This window comes from Cololabis saira, chromosome 19, assembly GCF_033807715.1.
Source record: "Cololabis saira isolate AMF1-May2022 chromosome 19, fColSai1.1, whole genome shotgun sequence".
NCBI classification, from domain to species: domain Eukaryota; kingdom Metazoa; phylum Chordata; class Actinopteri; order Beloniformes; family Belonidae; genus Cololabis; species Cololabis saira.
In genome coordinates, this window is record NC_084605.1 from 13797255 (window position 1) to 13815273 (window position 18019).

At 44.3% G+C, this 18019-nt stretch overlaps 1 protein-coding gene across 42 annotated transcripts in view; it reads right to left on the bottom strand.

Moving 5' to 3' along the window:
• Positions 1-18019, bottom strand: part of LOC133419626 (ankyrin-3-like) — a 209266-nt gene that overhangs the window by 42240 nt on the left and 149007 nt on the right. For 21 of the 42 annotated variants that reach the window (XR_009770549.1, XM_061708909.1, XM_061708901.1 and 18 more), the window contains 7 exons: positions 17396-17431; positions 14405-14528; positions 8780-8882; positions 7957-8001; positions 7020-7123; positions 5060-5092; positions 2456-2680 (listed from right to left, as the gene is read on the bottom strand). Coding sequence is in view for 41 of the 42 variants with exons in the window: in XM_061708909.1 (XP_061564893.1) it covers positions 2456-2680; positions 5060-5092; positions 7020-7123; positions 7957-8001; positions 8780-8882; positions 14405-14528; positions 17396-17431 (670 nt within the window). In the remaining variant the exon portion in view is untranslated. The remainder of the gene's footprint in view (positions 1-2455; positions 2681-5059; positions 5093-7019; positions 7124-7956; positions 8002-8779; positions 8883-14404; positions 14529-17395; positions 17432-18019) is intronic. The other 21 variants (XM_061708915.1, XM_061708923.1, XM_061708917.1 and 18 more) reach the window with 9 other exon arrangements.

Consider the following 18019-nt stretch of genomic DNA (forward strand, 5'->3'; position numbering starts at 1 on the left):
GATTTGTGAGGGGCTGCAAACCAGAGGATCGGATCAGATCTGTGCTCGGGGGATTCAAGGGCCAAGGCCCAATCCCAATTCAACTTCACTCGCCCTTCTTTTCTCCACTCGCCCTTCTTTTCTTCCCTAACCCCTAAAAAAGAAGGGGGAGATTTTAGGGCACTTGAAATCTAGGGGCACTTGGCCCAGGTGCCTGTCCCATTTCTCCTACTCCCCCTCGTTTTCATCCCTACCCTGATCCCTACCCTGATCAGGAAGCTGAGAGCCAAAAGCTGTTTTAATTTCAGCTGTAGCGCTGTTAATATGGCACTTTATTAAGTTTTAATATTTTTTCCAGGTATAAAGGTAACCTTTAAGATCCGCAACCGGGGCTCAGTTTATCCAAATAACGGCTGTTAAGAAATTTGACCCGATGTTTTCGGAGATGAGAAGAGCCCCGCCGGGTCAAGCTGCTCTGTCGTCCCGGGAGAGAAACCTGCAGCGCTGTTGAGAATTACGCAGGCTGAAATAAATCATTTAGGAAGATGTTGGTTTAATAGATGAAATCTAACAGTTGTAGCTACGCCTGTTAAGAAATTTGCTCCGAAATTTCGAGATTTCTGTCTGCCGGGTCCGCAGCTTGGGTCCGCGTTAAATCGACGCAGAGCCTACGGCGTACGGCGCGCGTCGCCGCGTACATCGACGCAGACCTTACGGCGTAGGTTACGTAACCTACGCCGAAGGCTCTGCGTTGGTGTAACGCGGAACCATAAATCCCTTTATTCTGGCGTGATCTTCGGCAACTTTATCTGAAAGTGTGTAAATTACCCAGATAACAGCTGGATTACTTGTGGTTTCTGAAAACTATTATATCAGAAACATCCGAAACAAATCTAACGAGTCACAGGATTATTTCTCTCTATTTCTCTGAGACGAGTCTGCCTGTTTGCCTTCGGTCGGCGAGTCAAATCGACGCAGAGCCTACGGCGTAGGTTACGTAGCCTACGGCGTAGCTTACGTAGCCTACGGCGTAACCTAACAGCCTTTACTCCGGCGCGATTCTTCGCGAACAACGGACAAAAAAGGGATTATGTACATTCACTGAGTGAATATTATGAAAGTAAAATATTGGTTTGTAACTAGAAATGTAATCAAAACGCATTTTTATGCAGAAACTAACTCAAAATATTGATTTTATTCACAAAAAAATAAGAAATGTCCGCCATGTTTTTTTTTTGGATTCAGTCCGCAAATGACGACGAAAAGCATTCTGGGAAATCTTCATACCCCCTCGCTCGCGAAGTCAGCATCTGAAATCCCTCGATGCGTAGGGGCTATTCTCAGCCCCTAGCCCTCGTTATGCCCCCTCCCCCTAGGTGAAAAGAGGAATTGGGACACCACTACCCTCACGGGAACGCGCAAAAGTTAGGGTTAGTGAAGAAAACAAGGGCGAGGGGTTCAATTGGGACGCAGCCCAAGTCAACAGTCTTTAACCGGGACTTACTGGAGGAACACTTGGTGGTGATTGGTGCGCTATGGTGACGGGGAGCTGACGTTTGTCACTTGTACCTGCCTTTCACCGGAGACAGGTGGGATTAATGAACACATATCTGCAGTATATCATAGCAGGACTGCGATTACTGAGCAGTTCTGCTATGAAGCTTGCCTGAGATTAGACCAACTCTGAACCCATAGTTATTTTTGCTTTAATCTGACTAAAATAGGGTCAAAATATTTAGGAATCCAATCCAGTCAAATACCCACCAAGAACATATAAAACATTCATAAATGATGCCACAATTAAATGGCTCAAGTGCTTGTTGTTGTGGTCCACAAACCCAGATTGTTATATGGGCCTGACAGAACCAGGGGCAACATCTCTCCGTGGGTGGTGTGCAACATGCCACACACGATGTGAAGGCAGTGTTTGCAGAGCTGTGGCTAGCTGTGCCACAAAGAGAGACCGTAGTATTTACAGGAAAGAGGGCTGTTTTCATGTGTGAACACTAGAAAGGTTCAGGAAAACATGCACAGCTCTTTGTCATATCTAAAGTTTTTGTTGATTTGGCATCAGAGCATATAAGCACATTATAATACCAGCTAAAACACGCACTTTGACATCCTGACGTTAAAGATTTAAATGAGCGAAAGCATTTTCACCCCTACTGACCATTCAGAGCCTTAGAGGTACACAAATAACGGAAAATCTCTAAAAATTAAATGTAAGCATGCATTTGCCTCAAACTACAATTTTCGACTAAAAGGGGAACACGCCATCAGTTAGACATCTACTGCAAATTAAATGTAGCTATTCCACCCCAACATGCACAAACACGCACTCAAACTCTCAAATATCAACGCGGGTGGCTGGAAATGGGGATGGCAGAAGCAGAAGGAAGGGGGTGTCACGTCACAGATATCTAGCGCTCCAAAGTAAACGCTTCAGGGAAAAGCAGAGGAGCGAGGGAAGGCTTACCCGAGGAACTGGGCTCCCGCCGGGCCGACCTCCACCAGTCTGCTGGCCAGGCCTTCGCCCTCCACCATCGGAGGGGGCGACGCCAGCTTGTGCCTTTTCACCAGGCGGCAGGTGATCCTGGTGGGCGCCGTGCACTTCCTGGGCGGGATGATGATGCGCATGCCGTTGTGACGACTTCCTCTCATGGAGCCGCCCCTGGCGTCCACCATGAAGCTGACCAGGAACCTGACGGAGTGGGGGGAAAAGGGAGAAAGAGGAGGAGGAGGAGACGAAGAGTGACAGGAGATACAATGAAGCATCGGTTAGAAAAACAGGCAAAAAAAAGACAGAAGAGAGGGAAGGATATGGAAGAGGAAGTGTTGGTTTAACAGCAGTTCTGATGGAGAGAGGTCTAGTTGAGGTGAGGTCGCGTCCCATGCCGTGATCTTCAAAACACTGACAGGTAAGTGTGAGAGAAGGAGAGGCCAGGTAAAGAAAGAGCAAAAACATGAGAGGCTTCTGTTTTGGCTGTGAGTTCAACCAGAACGCAACGCTGGCTAAAACAACAAATATGTCACTGGGTCATGTTGACTGTTATTTTTGCTCTGATGCCAACACAGGAGCCTCTGATGTATTCAGTGTTTTACCCACAGAGGAAGGGTGGACAGTTGTCTGTGACAGCTGTCAATCACAACTCACACAGTCACACCATGCGTTATGGTACCGGACGTGTTAGTTTGTGGGACAAATACAACCTGAATTGTTCTTGTCACAAAGAAAGAGATTCACTCGCAGACTAAACAAATTAGGTCACACATGTATTCCATCTAAACTAACATTTAACTGGTTGTTTAAAACAACCGCAGCTCTGGAAAAAGTTGGGACACTGTAAAATGTAAATTAAAAAAATAAGGAATATAATAATGATCCGCAAATCTCATAAATTCATATGTTATTCTAGGGCTGGGCGATATGGACCAAAAGTCATATCTCGATATTTTCTAGCTGAATGGCGATACTCGATATATATCTCGATATTTTTTCTGTGCCTTAATTGGGGTTTCCCCCAAAGCATTATAGCATAGCATCTTTGTTAGCTTCATTTTTTTCTGAGGCAAACCCTTAAAAAAACAGTCAGTTTTAATACAAAGCCTCGTGCCAAATGTCACACAGGTACCTTTATTAACAGAGGTCTGCACAATATCAAAATGTATAAAACAAATGAAATAAAAATAAACTGCCTGCATATATAGAATAAAAATGCTTCTTATATAAAATAAAACAAATATCCCTTTCCTGCATAACAATTAAATTAAAATACACTGTGGAATTAATACAATGTAGACAGTAACAGGCAGACTTTTCCACTGAGGTTGACAGTTGTGCAAATAACAAAACATTTGTGCAAATCTCCAATAAAACCTTCAAGTCAATTTGTCACAAAATAAGCTATATCAAAATCGTTAAAAAAAAAAAAATGTAAAAGGAAATTTTTATTTATTTTTTTTATTTTTTTTTAAATCGATATAAACGATATGGTCTCGTACCATATCGTGTTTGAAAATATATCGATATATATTAAAATCTCGATATATCGCCCAGCCCTATGTTATTCACAAGAGAACTGTCACGGTTTGGTTTCAGTTCCTATTTTATTTTGAAACCCCTGTCTTTGTGTTTCAGTTCTGTCTTGACTTCCCTTGTTCCCATCTGCCCGTATTGTCTGCACCTGTGTGTCGTCAAGCCTTCTGTGTATATCTGGTCTCGCTCCCTGCTGGTATGTACTGTTTCCACCCTCCTTGTGTCCTGTCAGGTTTTTTGGTTTTCTCTATTGATTAGCTCTTTTTTTGCTTTGTTTTGGCAAAATATAATCATCTTTTTTTGGAACTCCTGCCTCCTTGGGTCCTACATCCACAAGAACACAGAAACCATATTATATCACTCTTCTGCCGTGTAATTCAGAATGAACCGTTATTTTTCTATAGCCTCTTAACCCTGTTACAGGGTCCCGGGGGTTTGCCGGAGCCCATCCCAGCTCATTACAGGCGAGAGGCGGGGGGTCGCCGGTCTATCACAGGGCCACATTTACACGATTGCACTCACGCCTACGGGTAATTTAGAACCTGACGTGCATGTTTTTGGACTGTGGGAGGAAGCCGAAGTCCCCGGAGAAAACCCACGCTAGCACGGAGAACATGGAAACTCCACACAGAAGGACTTTCAGCGTTTAGTATGTTTTCTATGTTCTATTGTGAATAAGGTTGGGTTTATGAGATTTACAGATCATTACAGTCAACTTCTATTTACATTTTACAGTGTCCCAAATTTTTGAGTAATTGATGTTGAAGTTAATGACTGCTGAAGATGATGATCTTGCAACATGAAGTCATTCAGATCAGTTAGAGACTCGCTGAGATTTTTATGAAACAAAAACCAAAAAAACACAAAAGATGAGAATCCAAACCACGTGATGTTGAGTCTGAAACGACGCGGTTCATGGGTGAGAGGGGGGCAAACACAGATGTTATAAGTGAATTCAGAGAGGAAGGTGCGATGTCACCAGAAGAGAGGTAGTGGTAGGTGTGTAAAGAGGGGCCAATCACAGAGCCAATCACAGTCAATCACCTGCTGTCGTACTGCGGGAGCGGAGAGGAAAAACTGCAGGATGGACGACAAAGCAACGCAGGAAGGACATGTCAAAAACATTTGTCACTGGAGATACTACTCAGAAAACCATGACCAAAGAGTCATTTACAGGGGAGGAATGTAGGAAAATACACTCATTTGTTGACTGGATGAGAGTCAAAGGAGGAGATTCACCTCCTCTGGAGCCTCAAGAGGATGGTGAAAGACTGAGATTACATTACATTGATAAATGAGCCTTTGAGTTGACTTATGGGGGATTTTTCTGTGGACGATGCCAGACAAAAACGCTGTATCTGATAAAACAGATTTCCCATTACTGTATATCAAGCTTTTGTTTTCATTTATAGATTCTTTATTTTTGCAATTACCATATTTTCTGCACTATAAGGCGCTCTTAAAATCCTTAATCTTTCTCAAAAACCCGGCAGTGCGCCCTATAATCCAGGACGCCTCAAAACCTCACATTTTGTTGAGCTTGCTGACCTTGAACCAGTTTTATGTGGTACACTGCGCTGAAAAATCTCTCAAAATGTTTTAGTGCGACTTTGGTGAGGCAAGTTTATTTGTATAGCACAATTCAACAACGAGGTGATTCAAGGCCGAAGCCGAAGCCGCTCCGCTTGATTTATGGTCAGACAGTTCAGCTGACACATTAGAGTCGGTCCTTGGTTGGATACGGGTCGCAACGTCAGACAACGTTAGATAATGAATTATGTAGTGCCGGCAAGCAACCATCATCCAACATCTAGTCCATGTTACCTTACTATAATTAGACGTCAAGCCAACTTTAAGTTTTTAGCGTAAACCTGATTTCAAATCCGTATCATATAATCAAAAGTTGGAATATAACGTTGTTCCAACCTCACACTAACTTCAGGTGTCCGCTAACGATGAACCAATCAGAGAACAGGACGTAGTACGACGCTTACCTCCACTTTTTATTTGTGGAAGACGAATTATTTAAAATGTGAGTGTATTTTTCTGTTTTAGTTACAACTGAACAATACTATTTGTTCATATTGTGAACAAGTTGACTAACATTCGACTTACATGTTTCGCTTTGTGTTTTATCATGCGCCTTATTACCCTGTGCGCCTTATGTATGTTCATCAATATTGTGCCTTTATAATGCGGTGCGTCTAATGGTCCGTAAAATACGGTTGCCATGTCACAAGTGGTTCTGCTCCTGCAAAGTAATGATTCGTAACGGTTATAGATGTATCAATGCCACTTCTGACCACATCCAGGCAGAATACCACAGCAAAGTTCATGTTTTCAAGTCCTGAACAAGCACCAAATATCTAATGTACTGTTCAGGCTCATGCAGAACTAAGATTTGTTGCAGTTCCTCCACTGGCTGCTGAAGCCAACCTTGATTGACATACGGTGGGCGTGTTCTAGTCGTCTCCCTCAGCAACATGGCTGTGCCCCGTAGGCAGAAAAAGGGGCTTTAAAACCGCTCCTCAGACGCCAGTGGGTCACGTGACCTAATGCTTTGTCTATTGTTGTTTCCAATCTGTGGTTGTCTCATTAACACACCGTTGTTTCTGGCTCTTTTGTCAGCAGCAGATCTGTGTGGTCAGAGGTGGGGTTACTACATAAGGTGGCTTTAACTGCAGAAATGAAGAAAGTGTGATGATTGAGAACAATTTAGCTTTTAAATATAAAAGAATAATTAGACATGCAGAAGACTGGAAACAGGAGCCATTTTCTTTAAACAATAGAAAAAAGACAGAACCCCAGGGTAGTGGACAAAGACAGACAGACAGGCAGACAAGACAACAACTGCCACTTCTTCTTTTCTCCTAAAAGCTCAAAATCAGCAGGTTTTCCACCATCTTTTCATTCCATCCTTGTAATAAGGTGAGACAGCGGAGCGGATACTTCCCCCCGAGCCTGTCTCCCTGGCTTTATCATTCCTCCTTTCAGATGCACTTACCCCGAGTGGATGGGTGAGGAGACGAGGTTGACATTATCCAGTGCATCTGACGTCCAGCTGTATCTCCTCAGCGAGTCGTCTGCATCCTTAGCAACCGACAAATGCTGCAGAGGAGACGACAAGCTCACTGCAAGGCATGACTGTGTGTGTGTTACATTTACTGGTGTGCAAAACTGATGCAGAAATATTATCTTCATCATGCAGGGCTAAAAGTAAACTACAGTATAACGAAATATCAAACCAGTTGCTTCTATTACAAGTTCATCATTTCATGTAAACATAAGCTGCAAAAAGCACGAGCGGCTTAACCTGGATCTGGTGAGCTCTAGGATATTATGAAGTCCTTTATGTGAAATATATGAGTCTATATTGGGGCAAGGGGGAGAGAAGGATGATATTCTGAGAAAAAAAGGTCGCAAACAGAGTTAAATGTAAGTTATCGTTACATTTCCACCTTTTGGCGAGGAAGCGCATCACTTGCCTCAAAGTCATTACATTTTACACGCTGGATAAGTTGGATAAGTTGATTAAATTACACTTTGCGGCATTTCCTTTTACACAGATCCACACAATCAGTGGAGTTAACTGGACTTTGGCCCAGAAACATGATATCATTAACAGTGGGACTCTGACGACATGTTGCAGTGATTTGAACCTCTTTCAGTAAGATCTTCTCTAGTAAATTTGTAACCTTCATTTTCCAGATTCTCAATACATTTTGTGCAAATTTATGATTAATTCTGATCAGCGCTGCAGATCATTATCCGGATTAAATTTAGTCTTTAAACTCAGCTTTCTTTTCTCAGAATAGCATACCCTCACGTTTTTTTTTTTACAGTTTCTTTCTCTTCAAATGGACTGGACAGGCAGTCACAGTAAAATAGGGAAATTAGGCATGAATGTCCCAACATGCACTGCTGCAGAAGTGGACGTCTACCTTATTGTGTTGCTCTACAATGAAAGACTTTTCCTTGCAGAGCATCTGGAGCAGCGTGAGGAGAGAAAAGCAGCAGACAGATTCAGATTCACACGTCATACAACCGCGTCACCGTCTGCTGTTACACGACCGCAGGCAGGAAACACTCAACACGCTCGGCAGAGATGGGACAGGTTTAAAGGGACCCTATTGAGTTTTTCATCATGTCGTGCATCTGGCATCAAGTCAAATGCCATGAATTATTAGCCTTTTTAACTATAGACCGCACCATCTGATTAACTTAAGAGTTATTCTTTTTTTTTTTTTTTAAGATTTTTTTGGGCTCTAGTGGCCCTTTATTCAAGCTGCAGAGAGAGAGATCGGGGATGACATGCAGCAAAGGTGCGCAGGCCGGGATTCGAACCTACGATCGCTGCGGGAGGACTGTAGCCTCAGTATATGAGCCGCTGCTTAACCCACTGTGCCACCGAGCAGCCCTTAAAAGTTATTCTTTCAGACAGTTTCCACTTTCATTATCACTGAGTACATTCTTAGAGAAATGGGCCGTTGCAGCAACCTGGTACGGACCTCACCTCCTCTTCCAAGTCAACTGGAACAGGATTTGGAGGTCTTTGTGTCAGCGCCACATCAGGTGTAAGAGGATTGGTTAATAGGCTGCCTTTTGGCTCTGCACCAAGTCGGCTTGGCACGTTTGAAGACGGAATTGCGTGATGTGTGAGGTTAACGATCGGGAGATTAGCAACTCAGAGAAACAGAGTAATAAGCTGACAAAGGAGACACATGGAAAATCAAAAACATGTGCATCTCCACCCAGTGTACATACCATGTCCTTGGTGGGCGCCAGCATCTCCTCTATCATCATGCTGTCCCGCGTGAACGAGCTCCGGTTCAGCGTGTTGGACCTATCAGAACTGAAGGAACGCAGGCTTGGTGTGGTTGCCGTAGCAGTCACGGATTACCAAGACAACAGTGACAACGATGAAGGGGGGAGGTGAGGAGGAGGAGGAGGAGGAGGAGGAGGAGGAGTTGGTAAGGGTTGGAGGTTAAATGGAAAGTAAAGTGAACAGAAAAAAACAAAAAAACAAACAAACAAAAAAAACATTAAATGCATGCAGCTTCCAGGAACCTGACTGACTGTCACCAGTCACACAAAACCATCAAACAAGACAGGACCCTCTAAAGTAGAGAGATATGAGCCTAAAGACAGCAACTTCAGCCTCATCATCATCATCATCATCATCAGTAATACACAGCAATACACTCCACAATAATTCAAATAATACTACAGTGTTTGTACAGCAACTTCAGCCTCATCATCATCATCATCAGTACCTTCACGTCCGGGACGGACCATGGAAGCAGTTTAACGACCAGGATTTGGTATTCATAAGCTTTTTATCCTTGTAGGTCGTTCAATTCTTAAACTACAGATTCTTCAGCAGTTTCTGATAGAGGTTGCAAGTTGTGACTTTGTTTGTGTGGCCATTTTCCGACAGTGTTTTATGAGGCAAATAAGGCGCATTTCTGAGGAATGAAGCAATGAGTGTTTGCCTGCAACATCCCAACAGTGATTATCTTAATTAGTGATTCTCGAACAAACAGACATCAGACAGGAAGCCACCAGTGAAACAGAAAACATCCCAAAAAACAAAACCAAACAAACAAAACTGCCTGAGAGATGGAAATCTAAAGATGTTGAGTAAAGTTACAAAAGGAAGGACTGCAGCCTCTCTTGGCCTCCATGAAAAAACCTGATATGTATTTAACAAACTGGAGCCATGTTGTTTGAACTAGATACTCATATTGGGCCCCTTTTTTAATAGATCTATTAAACCTGATGTGCTTTCTGTAGCTGTTAAATGCAAAAAAGCTGCAACCGTATTGATCCAACAGACCGTCACTGTGTAAAGACGTTAAAAGCAACTCGATGATCTGAACAGCTCATGCTTAGTTTTTAAGCTAAGACTTAATGCACGGAGGGCAGAAGGTGTCCGTGTTTCCTACAGATTTGTCAGCTCAAGTCCCTGGAAGCTTGATGAAGTAAAAAATCTCCACGCTGAAACCAAAAGAATGCATTAAGCTTCAGATTTGTTGCAAACCCACAGACACCCAGGCATAGACAACAACCACAACACAAAGCAAGCAGGACAGGCTGTTCACTACAAGCAGCTGAGGGTCGTTCAACTGAAAGTACATCAGACAACACGTCACACAAGTGAACCCACAGAACACGACACAGTGTTAAAACACTCAATGACTGCTCCATCACCTTTACATTAGTATTCAAATGTGCTAAAAGGTCCAAATGTCAAAGTGACGATACTGACAGGGACTGGAGTCTGGGTGGGGGGGTGGAGTGGAGGGGTCGGGCGGGGGTGGGAGGGGTCGGGCCTTTTCATGCCTCGAGCCTTACCTGACTTTGGGACTAACATTGAGAACGGACACGAGGAGAGAACAAGACAGCATGAACATACAGATGAGTGGAACGAAGCAGAAAGGTGAGGAGCCAGTGCAGGGAAGCAGAATGATGCTGACTGACTGAATCCTGCAGCACGTGGAAAAGGGAGTACGCCCTTTTTACTCGCATAAAAACAGAATAAAAATAATCTGATCACTGTGCTTTTATTAATTTAACAGAAATAAAAGAAAAAAAACATGTGCAATACTAAGTACCCCCTACTGATTACATGAGATTGACCATCAATAAATTGATGAAATTGTTTGGCCTTAATGCCCAGTGCCCCCTCTCAGTCATTTATTCCCTCCTCTCCTCCTGAGGGCATCCGTCCAACAGCTAAAACTTGCTTGAATCTGGTCTCATAACAGGACGATGAGCAAAATAATCCCATCAAATTTATATCAGAAGGGCTGAAAAGTCAAATGATGAAGGTTTTCCAAACCTCCTCATAAAGCTGATAGGTGATTGATAGTTGCCGTGGAGCCACTGCATCATGGGGGTATTTAATGCTGCCCAGATGATTTTGTCTTTTTCGCCTCATTTTGGTGAAATGTATAACGGCACTTGAGACGGTATTTGATTAACACCAAGACCTGCTCCAATCAAATGATTTTTATAATGTTTTCACACAAACTGCTGTCCGCCTGAATCACTGCCAGCGACTCATTGCAGGATGAGTAAGTGGGAGAAGTTAGTTTGTGTCAGATTTCTGGCACAAACGCTAAATTTAACTCGCTGAATGATTGGCGCAAAGCAAGCATCTGGCTGCTAGTACAAGCATGTGGATTGTAAAAACTCATATTTGCATGAATTTCTTTTTGCTCACAGTTAAACACACAAACATACACACACACACTGCAGACAAAGTGAATGACTCAACGTCAGCGTTACAGAGGAGCCCGGTTTGTGAGACTGGTCCTCAGCGGGGCTGATTGAACCCCCGTGTCCTCTCTCGGTGCGGGTGTTGATGTAATCCAGCGCTGAAGGCCATGAAAGTGAACGTGTTTCTAATTTCCTGTGGCTCAGTGTCCGTCTGTGTCACTCCGAAGATATTCAATAACCCCTCCCTCTTCAACATGTTGCGCAAGTGTCAATATAACTGAAAGAGCGTAAAGATCAGCGGCCACGGGGAGTGAACTCCGACCGCCAGTCCACGAGGGGAAGTCGTGTGTGGCGGTGGAGAACCTGCAGCTGTGAGCTTAGAAGCTTCTTAATGATCATTTACAAGACGTTTACGTCTGAGTCATTTGACCTATTAGGAATCAAGTAAAATAATGTATTGTACCAGATTTAAACTACCCTGTGTTTGAAATTAATTGCAATAAACTAGCCACCAAAGACAACCACAAAGAATTTCATCTTTCTAGGAACGCTGTCATCTTTCCAGATTTGAAGAAGGCCGGCAGTGGACAACTTCATTTTTTGCACTGCATCATGATAGGTTTTCTACAACCCCTAGTCAGAAAAACCTGGGGTGGTCTGAATGTTGAAAATAAAACAAAATGCAATAAAAAATGCAGCATTTTTTTATTTTTTTATTCCAGGTAGCTAAAACCCTAAACATATTTAGTTGTTTTGTCTTGCCACCTTGTTCCCAGATTTCCAGCTTATTCTCTTACCCTTTATGCACTTAAATACTATTATTAAATACTAAATAATATTCTTGTCCTAAAATGATATAAGTTTTTGATTTTACCCAATTGAAATATTATCTTTCTTTTTCTTTTACCTCTGCAGTAGACTAAAACTTGTGAGTTGTGGGCTTAAAATGCAAAAATAGATGTATATTAAAGTCAAAAAAATATCTTTTGTCAAATTATCAGTTTGAATTTTGTTTTAGGGGAATGTTTACTTTGTTTTACATAGCAGTGTCTCGCTGCAGTAACCTTTCATGCCTCCTAGTTTTAGCTCCTGTCCCGGTTCATCACCACATCACCAACGATGTAACTGGCTCATAGAGCTACAGTGGACATCGTGGCAGAGGTGACAAAGATGCTCAAGAAAGTAAAAACGGAAGAGAAAACGGAAAAAAAAAACGTTGTCTTAGACAGCAATGCAAAAGCAACCGCTGCCTTTAGGGGGAAACAAAGCGCTTGGAAACGTTCCTCCGTGCTGCTTTCACAAAAAGAAAAAATGCTGAATCTTTTTATCAAGTTTTATACTTTGTAGGATCTTTTTATATCTCTACACCCTCTGCGCTTCCCAAAAAACGTGTGGACACCTTAAAGATGCTATCCCAGCGTACACCCCCACTAGACAATCTGCTCCATGTCCTATAAAGTCTGGTTCTTTTATGGCCCTTTTCCACTAGTACCGCCTCAGCTCGCTTCTACCCGCCACGCCCCCGTCTTTCGCTTTTCCACTACGGGCCAAGGCGGGCCGAGCCGTGCCAAGCAGATATTTTTTCTGTAACCATTCTGCCGAGGTTCTAACCGGGCTGAGCCGGGACTATTTCTGACGTCATCACCCTCCAGGCCTCTGATTGGTCGGGGGGCTGTCAGACGTTTGAATCAGGAAGCGGGAGTCAGCGCGAGAACGACTCGCGGCAATTTTATTATAAAGCGCAAACGTCTGTTTGGTGAACCAACTCTGAGGTGCAGATGTTCATAAACCTGGTGGCTGACGAGAGAATTAAAAAAGGGATGTAGACGGGCTGTTTTATTCTCAGCTGCTCGCGGCTCCAGCTGATTTCTGATCAGCGCCGACACGAACAAAGGGGTTGCGCAATCGAGTACGTCACAGCAGCTTCACCCCAACCTGCCCACTTCTCATCTGGGGGTGGAAAAACAAACGGGGACAAAACAGGTAGAGGCGTGACGAGCCGAGTTGGGCTGAGTAAGTGCTAGTGGAAAAGCGGCATTAGATTCTTCGTTGTTCTTCATCTGAGTGCTCCGTTCTGAGCTCCATTGTGGCATGATTCTCTGGCACGGTTGGAGGAGGTGTGCTTGGCCACTTGAAGGTTGCACGCATATGTGGAGGAGGGCATGTACAGTATGCAAACGCATGCACGATGTATAGAGAAGGCAGGTCCTCCAGGCAATCATTTAACAACAAAGTGGAGGTCTATAAGGGGGCTGAATCTGAACAAAAATCCTCAAAAAAGCCATGAGTCAGTCGTCTTTCTAACATATTTTCAGTGCCGTTCTCCAATGTTTCCATTCTTTGACACCATGTGCATTTTGAATAAACAAGAGAGCCCTTAATGTAGCGTGTTGGCTTGTATACAAGCTTTAATCATGCTCATGCGCAACCGCAGCTCAAGTAATGCAAGTGTGGGCCAGGCAGTAATCAGGAGGGAGGGTCGATCATGCCTGCGTGTTGCACGGTGCAACTTAGCTAGTGTGAGCGAACAGATACTGCATCTAGCATGCTAAATATCGGAGGCTGTCGGCAACTCCTCACGCGAGTTAGAGCCAGTGAGAAAACACTGCATGGTGGGAAGTCATAGTAAAGGTAAACCTGGGTGGCACGAGGAGATGCTGTACAACATTCAGCGAAGACGCAAAAACAAGGAGGTACCGGACAACGTAACATGGAAAGTTCTGACGTTCTGAAAGTCTCCGAATACAACATTATTAGGTTATTTTTCTTCCTTCAGTCCACACGTGGTTTTCTGTAATTTCCTGCGTCACTTCTTGTGCAACCTTCTTGTTGCAGTCATGTAGTGTGAACACCTCTAGGACTTCAGATTACAAGTCAGCAAGTTGTGTAGTTCAAACGGCTCAACAATCTGACGACTCGAATAGTCTGAAAACACTTTAAAGCTCTTGAACCTGAAACTAGCAGCTAGTTCTCGTTAACCCCGCAGTTTTACTGGCCTGGTGAATGACATGGGTTAGTATCTCATCATTCACAAATGTAACTTACTTTTTTATTTAATCAGACTGTTATGGCCGACTTCTTTTTTTTTTGTGCCTGAACATCCTTCAAACATTTCCTGTATTCAGACACAGTGCTAGTTGTGCTGGAGCAGGTTCCAGAGGAGCTTACCTCTGGGAGCGTGCACCCACGCTGAAGCCCATGTAGCCCTCCTGAGGGAGCGAGTCGTCCCCCAGCTCCCGCAGGTCCTGGGGGGCCAGATATTTGTCTGTGTCCCCCGTCATCGCGTCGTCACCTGGCGGTTGAGAAAACACGGGACTCAGTGAATTAAAGTGGAAATTCATGTGTTGCTCTCATCTGGCCAAAACTGAAAAGGACCAGGGAATCGCACGTCTCCCGCCTCACTTTAGCATCTATCCCACACGTGTCTGTTGTGGTCATTCATGTAGGACACTGGTTTCATTTAGACAGACAGATCAATACAGCCTCGGCCCGGGGGCTGTTTTCCAGCTCGGCTCTGGTCAAACAAACCCTCTAAAACAAAAGCCATGCTGTCACTAAAGCCCTGTTGGCCCCGATGACAAGAAATGCTAATGGCAACTGGTGAAGCTGGAAAACAATCAGCAATTCTCCTCTGTGCAACGGTGACAGCAGTAAGAGCCGTTTAGCACCTTAATCGAGCACGAGGCGGTGTTTTCAGTGAGTTACAGTGTTCTGAGCACAGAAGAGCTCCATGACATCTCAGTAGGTTTAGTAGTAGCAGGAAACCCGTTAGCAGCAGGTTATTTCCTGCAGAGTTACAGCAGATCCAAAGCTGCCGGTGAACCGGTGACCCGGAGCTGACAGAGCAAGGGCAGGACAGATAGTGCTGGCGGGGGGAGATGATGAGAAATGAATGAAAGGGAAGGCATTCCAGCCATCACAGAACAACAGAGCCTCGCCCCCCCCCACCTCTGTGTCCCTTCACCTCCTGCTGCCACCGCACCCCTCCCCCTCAAACTTTCTCCCCACTCAGACACTTTGCAGAACCCATCTGGCCACATTCCAGCCCGTTCTCCCCGACCTCCTCCCCAGGACGCGCGCCGCAAGAGCTCAACTCACCTCCCGCTTTAAAGCACTTCATTCTGGCTGCAAGTCCTGCTTGGAGGACTTCACCCCCGGACTAACTTTTCCTTCTTGACTCGTAACCTCTCCCCAGCTCTCAGTCGCTCTCTCTCTCTCTCGCTCTATCACTCGCTCTATCTCTCCTTCTCTGTCTGGCATTAACTGTCTCTTTCTGTCCCGGAGCCGGCGCTCACACAAACAGATCGCCTTTCTCCCGCCTACCGACTCTGCTCCAGGATTATCTGGAGAGTGAGCGGGTGTGTGTGTGAGTGTGAGAGAGTGAGAGAGAGAGTGTGTGTGTGTGTGTGTGTGTGTGTGTGTGTGTGAGAGACTCGACACAGACACCTAGAGCTCAGTGCAGGACAGAAATAGTAAGTGGGTGTGTGACTCAGAGTTGCCTAACACATAAACGCTTTGCTGCATTGATACCAGTCGTCCTGTATTTATCTTCTATTAACTGACTCTCACATCTGCAACGTCATATTTGTGATTTGTGTTCCCGCTACATTTGTATATCATGTATTTTTTTCTTTCATAATGGAGAATTTCACAAATCTAATGAATCCTTATGTGCATGAGAGCATCTGTTTGGGTGACCACCAACTCAAAAACGGATGGAGCCACCAGCAGCACCTACGGCCCGCTCTCTTGGCCACAACCACCAGCATCCCTGGTGTTTGGTTGCCCTGAGACCGGGGAGGTGGCAGCTGACCCCCGTAGGTCCCTGGGCTCCCCAGAGATCCTCATCTCACCGGGCCCTCACAGTCGACCCCTTCGTTGAGACCGTCAGCGATGCTCTACAGATCCACAGCTACAGCACCCATGACCAATTTTGCTCATATTCGCACACAACAAACGTTACAAACTTGATTTTTAGCATAAGGGGACTTCAGGTTTCTCCACTTAAATTTTACCGATTCTTCTGACTTCTACTCACTACAGTGGACCTGTATTTCTGTGTCTTCCTGTCCGTCCTCACATTCCTTCACCATGCTTGTCCTGTCATCACATATACCTCTCTACCTGAGCATCTTCCCCTCCACTTGAACATCTGTTGCTGTCCCAGAATGTGGAGTGAAGACTCCTTTATATTGGGGAATGAGACTATGCTGACGTTGTTGGCACCAACAGACGTACACAAAACCATAATGGCATAGATTTGCATTATTTGAACTACTTTCCATTAACTTTGACAACAACTGAACAAGTCGGGCAGGAAGCTGAAAGAACACCTTAACTTTTCTGTAACTTCCATCATCTTATGGGGAGCATAAGATAATGATAATGTAAAGTGGCGTTGCTGTTGAGCATCTGACCATCACTAACCAACGATTCATTTAGGTACTTTCATTGATTTGGAAAGCATTCCTGCCCCTGGTTGCATATTGTCACATCACCTTTTCTCCTCTGCGGTTGCCACACGGCACTCTGTTTCTATACCGATCGCTTCTCTTTAAATGGCAAAGAGCTATATTTAGAGTGGAAAAGCCAAAAGCAGACACAAGAATAAAGGACGGAGGGTGACAACAAACCAGAAAAATACTGTGATCAGACAACAGAGTGGAATGTCACTGGCACAAGTGGCAGGAAAACATTAAAAAGATGAATTAGAAGCCAAGATATGACTTTAATATCTCATTGTACTGTAAGTCCTTCAGCTATTGTACATTCAATTATAGATCTGGAGTGAGAGAGTTAATTGATTTGAAATTGGAGGGAACAGTCTGCAGGATCCTGCAGAGGCGCCGACGTCCGTCCTCAGTTATCTCCGGGACTGTGTGTGTTATTGGAGATGCTAATCGCCGCTGCTGCTGCTCCGCTCGCATGCCAGCGTATTTCCATGGGAATACAGTTACACTTGATGTATTTTTAGATCAGAAGTTAAAGATGGACAACAACTTGAGCACCCATTCGCGTGCAAAGGAAAACGTGCATCCAGCTACGCATGAAACATAGCAGCAACATTACACACAGGAGTTAAGCTGCGTCAGTTGGGCCGTTACACTTCACACTGGTTACTGGGAGTTAGTTGCGCCGAGATCACCTTTTTTGACTTACAGGTATAGCTGATGCAGATATTTCCAACATCCATTTCTGTTTAAACACAAACAAGCAGAATAATTTCTTTTAGTGTCGAGAAACCACAGCTTCACGTGTTCCTGCACAGTTTGTCCAGATTTGAAATATTCCTCTTTATTTTTCTACTACTGCAAGGAGAGAGGATTGTCCCAACGTGGCTTGAATATTCATGAGGGCTACGCAGCTCATGGGTCAAACCTACTCTTGATATCTGATCAGATATGTTGTTAGTGACAGCAGCAGAAACCTTGGCACGCCGGGTTATCTCACGTTATCTCCTGATTGCTACAGGAAAGTCTGAACTCCAATAAGGAAATGTTAACTTCTGAGGCCTACTGACATTTCAACGCAATAAAAACTGAAGACAGCGCAAAGCGTGTGTTGTCCTGAAAATGAAAGCCCACTATTCTTTAACATCCATACAGCAAAGCCTCTGCAGCGCGAGTGGAAATGAGACGTATTATTGATAAAAAAAATCTAAAGTAAAAATCTGTCCATGAACGATTTGGTAGACTTTGTGAAGAGATGGCGAGGATAAAGTAAACACACACACTCACATACACTCGGCAGCTGTTCCAGCATTGGATTTGGACCCACTGTTTC